Source organism: Echinops telfairi, unplaced genomic scaffold, assembly GCF_000313985.2.
Source record: "Echinops telfairi isolate 266 unplaced genomic scaffold, ASM31398v2 ScPeMD7_7468;HRSCAF=8506_0, whole genome shotgun sequence".
In the NCBI taxonomy this organism is placed as follows: Eukaryota; Metazoa; Chordata; class Mammalia; order Afrosoricida; family Tenrecidae; genus Echinops; species Echinops telfairi.
This window is the reverse complement of record NW_022111369.1, coordinates 44,882,238-44,888,235: the sequence shown is the minus strand read 5'-3', so window position 1 is coordinate 44,888,235 and position 5,998 is coordinate 44,882,238. Positions and strand designations below refer to the sequence as shown.

Here is a 5,998-nt window from a genome sequence, read left to right as displayed (position 1 = left end):
TGAATTTCAATGGCAAACATCACTGGCTTCCAAATAACTGACACTAAAGAAATTTCCAATCAAAAATACAAGCAGTGGCTTTCATGCAATATGGAGCTATGATAGTTACAGAGACCCTGAATCCTTAAGTACTTACAATATGATTTTATGCTGTGACACAGTACAAAACACTCCAAGTCTAATGCACAGATTGTGACATGGTATGACAACAGGACACTATGGCAACCCCATTATGTATCAGAAATGCTAGCTTTTCCAGTGTAGTCCAGGCTGGTCACTGCTGATCTAGTGAGATCCCACGTCCTCCGGCTTGAGCAGTATTGTAGGAGTCACAGTTCTTACATTTCATGCCTAATATATGGAACTGGACTGTGGAGCGCCCATTGCAATCGTTGCAGAGAATCTGAAAAGTAGAAACCTTCATTGAGGTGAAGTACATAAAATGTTCCCTCTGTGAGGTGGCATAGTCTGCTCAAATCAATCCTTGAAAAATCATACTGAACATGTGGTAATATAAAACTATATGCCTAAACACTTCCAATAAGTAGAAATGCTTTTTACTTTTTCACTGAAAATTCCAAGAGGCCGTTTAAAATAACTTTGAATTTAAAAAATGAAAATGGAGATTTTAGCCAGTGGCTTAATTTTACAATCATTTCCAAATCGTATAAATAATACTAAAAAGAAAGTTATTCTAAGCATAAACAGATAAACATCTAAGGCTTACAATAAAAAAAACATAAATTTCTATATTTTTCATCAACACTTAGAAATCTATTTTAGCCTTCCAAACAGATTTTTATATACATAACATTTTCCCTTACTCTTTAGGTTAAATATACTAAATTACTTTTTCCTATGCTAACAATAAATTAAAGTCCAAAGTGAATAGTTCCTAAAATTAAGCAAAAAGAAGTTGTTGGTTCATTCCTAAAATATGTGAGATATGTCAGTTAGAAGTCAATCTCTTCTTGAATAGAGATCCTGCAAAATAAGAGGTTTTAACCAAAAAATAGACTACACCTGTACTATGGAAGAAAAGCATTAGTTTTATGAAAGAAGAGCACTAGCTTTAGAATACTCACAGAAAAGCAGAAAAAATCCAAATTAAATTTGGACAACAAATCTTCTAAAACAATTCTCTACATCAGCAATTCTCAACCTGTGGGTTACAACCCTTTTGGGGATCGAACGACCCTTTCATAGGGGTCACCTATGTGGAAAACACATGTTTCTAATGGTCCTAGGAACCGAAACACCGTTCCTCTATCCGTCTCCGGGCAGGTCCGCCCACATGCAGATACACCCATATATTAATACCTGGCGTGAAGACTGTTACCCATGCTACACCATGCTTCAAGACAACATTTCATTTACTTGTCATTGGAAATAAATATTTCACAATATATCATGACATATTGTTTTGTGATTAATCGCTATGCTTTAATTATGTTTAACTTGTAACAATGAAAATACATCCTGCCTATCAGATATTTACATGATGATTCATAACAGTAGCAAAATGACAGTCATGAAGTAGCCACGGAAATAATGTTGTGGTTGGGGGTCACCCCCACAGGAGGATCTGTATTACAGGGTTGTGTGAGAGGACGGTGGAGAACCGCTGCTCTGCATGAAGACGCTCCATCGGTCGCTGCTCTGGCTAGAGCAGTGCGAAGTGATGGTAAGAAATGCTTGTGGGTTTCTTCTGGAGATGTAAAACTGTTCTAAAAATGTTCACAACTCTACAACTGTATTTCAAAACCACCGAACCGTATGCCTTTCCTAAAATATTGCTCTTAGTTCCCCAGAGTCAGGGGCACCACCCCCTGGGGGTGGCGTTGAACGATGCAGGGCCGCTGCAAAAGCAGATACCCCCACTTTATCTTGTTCTTTGAGTTTGGGCAATAAAAAGAAGTCTGAAGGGGCAAGATCAAGGCTGTGGGGTGGAGGAAGGAATGTTTTCCAACAAAATTCTCATAGGACACCCCTTGCTACCCTCAAAAAACAGGTGCAGTGTCGTGACAGGAAAAACTTCCTCCACATAACTTTCTTGCCCTTTTTCTCACAATTTTCTGACAACTTCATCAGCATCCTCCCTGTCACTGAGCCAATTCCAAGTCACAGCACCCTATACGGCAGGATAGCGCTGCCTCAGTAGGCTTGGGAACTAACTATTTATAGAAGTAAAAAGCCTCATCTTTCCCCCACAAAGTGACTGATGGTTTTGAACTACTGGCTTTTCGGTTAGTAGCTGTGGCAGTAATATTTTATGTCAACTTGCACTTGTGTAGGGGTGGAGTCTAACCTGTCAATCAGGTCAGTCTGATGATGCCTCCTGGGAGGGTGGTCCTTCCTTTCTATCCCTTGGCCTTCCTACTTGCTGGCACTCTGTGCCTGGCTCCAGGCCACTAACCCTGCCATATGATCTCCAAGCTGTCTCTGCCCTGCCCTGTTCCCACAAACCTTGGAGCCATGACTCTGCACCCACTGCTTCCCCTCTGGCATCACTGCCTGCAGCTACATGAGTCTGACGAGGCCCCGGCTAGCATCGGGCCATGGACTTCAGGTGGACTGAGTTGGGCTGCCTTCTTGGTATAAGATTACTTCTTAATATAAATTTCTTTCTTATACATTTATGTGTATCACTGATTTTGTATCTGTAGACAACCCAGCCTAACACAGCAGCCTAACGCATAAGTCACTATGCCACCTGGATTGTCCTATTTCCTTCAAAAACATTTCTCAAGAATTCCAAAAACTGTTGTCATAACCTTCTCAGGTGCCTCTATGCTTGGCCCAGCAAATCCCCCTGAATACCACTAGAGGGCAGCCTCACGAGACTAAGTGCACTTCTGAAAGAACCTGTCTACAGTGATCCACTGATCAGATAGATGTTTCAACACATTGTGTCTGAAATAAAACCATAAATGTATGGACCCTACTAATAAGACTTTAGTTACCCTCATCTGTCCAAAAATGGTAACATACCCAAGAAAGCAATCTAGCTTTTCAATCCTGATCTATAACACAAGCACAGACATCAACAGCTCTCAATGAATGGGAAAAAGGAGCAAATAGCACAGTACTTTCTGTACTGTCTGTTGGGGGCTATTGTTGTGGGCCATCAAGTTGCCTCCAGCTCACAGTGACCGAACAAGACTAAGGAGAACTTCCCAGAGGGGTTCCTAAACCATAATCTGTACAGGAGACCAGAGCCATGTCTTCTCTCCCCCAGAGTGACTGCTCTGAACTGCAGACTTTTCACTAACTCAGCACTTAACTACTGTGCCGCCAAGGCCCCCAGAGGTGGGAGGCAAACCAAGACCAGATAAAGCAAGCTAGGCTACGATCAGAAGGGTCATAAGCATGCACAAACAAAAAACAATGTCTTCAACAATCCACAAACATATATTTTGGTGAAATAAAACATAATTTAAATAAAACATCAGACCAGGGATCCACCTCCACTCAGCTACATTATTGGCTCTGGCAAATAATGTATAAATAGTTCAGAAGAAAGCTGTTCCTGCCACCTACTGCTGGGAACTATACAAAGGCATCAGGATCCCCAAACACCGCTACCTTCATCCCCACACACCCCTACCTCAAAGAAACCGAAATTTAAAGATTATTCTGTCCGCCTCATGAATTCACATCTGTTAAAGCAGTCATTTTAGACAAAATTTGAGCATCAGAAATGAACACGAACACGAATATGAACAAGTAACCCGCAAACTTTAAAATACATGTTCTACTCACATCTACAGTCATGTTCTGATATTCGGATGGCATGGGAGTCTGGGCCACCTCGTCATCCAGCTGTCTCCAGAACCTGGTCATGTCTAAAGCTGAGTGCATGCATAACGGACACCTGTAGCCTCTAGAAGAGATTAAAAGGTTATTTTCCAAATACCAACTGATGCATGCAACACCTAAGTGATACAGGAGACACAGACTAACTGGCATATAAATCATCCAAAGCCTATTAGGAACCTGGAAACCTTTACAATATAAAGGCTTTAACTAAATATCTATATTGTAGCTGATGGCATATTTTAAACCAGCTTCTTTTTCCTCTGTTCCTCGAAAATGTAGAGGAATCAATCCATATTCTTTGTAGAGCATAGTTAGTATTTTTAAAAAGCTACTTCCTAGCTAAACAACCTCAATTTCTTAATACATTTATACAAGACTGTTTTCTCTATACAAAATGTTCAAACATTAATTTTCCTTTCTAAAACAGTTCCTCTCTTATCTGGCTCTTAGATCAAATTTAAATTTTTGCTCATCAATTTACATTTACAGAGTCTCCTCTTTCCTAACTATTCTCATATCACGTTAACAGCTTTCCTGCCCAATTAATTATTAGCTTTCGATAACCTCTTTACTATCGTCCGCTGTTGTGCCAATATCAGATCTTAGGAGAACTGTGGCCACATTCCTCAGTGGTATCACAAGGCTATGACTGCTGCTGGCAGACTCGGTCCTCCCTCACAAATCTGGCCAGAAAACAAGAAATAGCCATCCACACTAAGGGGTGGCATCAGGGATTACAGAAAAGCGGGATGGAAGTACAGCTACGTAACTACCTAAGAGGTCTTGGCCAGTTAATGCCCTACTTACACCCCCCCCCCATCTCAATATAAATCTCACCCCGCTCAGCGTGACAGACGTAGTGTCGACCCACCTCCCAACAGACAAAATCAGGCCAAAAATGCAGACATCTTAAACACAGAAATTTTAAAAATCCCACCAAACACTCACTCTTTCAACATTTCTTCGTAACATGTCCTGAAAGAAAATACAGCATTATTTTAGTAGGGCAAAAACTACCTCCATTTTTAAATACCACTGAGGGAAAATAACCAAACGCACTTTACCTGTGTAAAAGATGCCCACATGGCAAGACATGAGCAACAACTCGAGATGTGTGAATGTCCTGTGACGGGAAGACACGTCAGAATTCATATGAAAACTCCATAAAATGCCAAAATATTTTAAATCCAAAAGGTAAGATTTCCCAAGTAAAAGCCAAGCTGCATTTTGAGCTTACCTCCAGGCATATTGGACAATTCTGCCGGGAGACATTTTCAATACACTGTTTAAGAGAGAAAGTCACATTAGCAAAAACTTAGCTAGGCAAAGAAGTCAGATGTAGCAATAGTAAGCATACTTCAGGCTAACAATAAAGGGAACGCTAATGTCATCTCCCTGAAAATGATAATATCAATATGAACACATGCTTCTGATACGCCAGACAAAGAAATCTTTAGTAGGGATTCTTTTAACTCTCACAGCAACTACTTCAAGATTGTCATTACTACTTGAAACAATGATCTTCAACAGTGAAATTATTAATTACTTCCATTTTATAGTTAAGAAATTGATTCACCAAGATATTTAATATCTAGGTCACATGGTTTGCAATCATTCTACTTTTTATGTTTTACTACAAAGCCCCTGACCCAAGCTACTTACTAATAAGGGTAATAATAAGTTAATATATATATAATATTTACCATATATCATATGCTAACCCATTATCTGAATGGAGATCAATTCCCAGAACCCAAAAGGAAATAGATATAATTATTACCCATTTTATAGGTGAGATATTTTAAGGCTCAGAAAAGCTAAACAACTTCTAAAATTACACAAGTAAGAGGTGGGCTAAACTTGAGCTCCACTAAGAGGGCGAAGTCAAGTTCTGACCTTGACTAGACTTAGCATCTGGTTAGATATGGGAGGTTAAGAAAAGGCAAGGCCTCCTGGAATTCTCCACAGTTTTCTAAGGAAGCACTTGAGTAAATGGCAGGGCCATTTGCAAAGTAAAGTAAAAGATAAACAACTGGGAAAAACAAAAACAAGAGAAAAGAATACATACAGTTTAAAGACAACGGTATATACCTGGGGAGAAACCTTTAAAGCCTTCCAAGTAGTACATTTTAAAATCTGGATTCTAATCTCAGCTATGCCACTTACTAATTCTTAACAT

At 39.7% G+C, this 5,998-nt stretch overlaps 1 protein-coding gene across 1 annotated transcript in view; it reads right to left on the bottom strand.

Annotated features, from left to right (window-relative positions):
* Positions 1–6: 6 nt before the first annotated feature.
* RCHY1 (ring finger and CHY zinc finger domain containing 1) overlaps positions 7–5,998 on the bottom strand; it is a 23,814-nt gene continuing 17,822 nt past the window's right edge. Inside the window, exons 5-9 of the mRNA XM_004703202.2 lie at positions 5,057–5,101; positions 4,884–4,942; positions 4,768–4,794; positions 3,763–3,883; positions 7–403 (exon numbers count right to left, since the gene is read on the bottom strand). Of these exons, the coding sequence (XP_004703259.1) occupies positions 275–403; positions 3,763–3,883; positions 4,768–4,794; positions 4,884–4,942; positions 5,057–5,101 (381 nt within the window). The 3' untranslated portion in view covers positions 7–274. The remainder of the gene's footprint in view (positions 404–3,762; positions 3,884–4,767; positions 4,795–4,883; positions 4,943–5,056; positions 5,102–5,998) is intronic.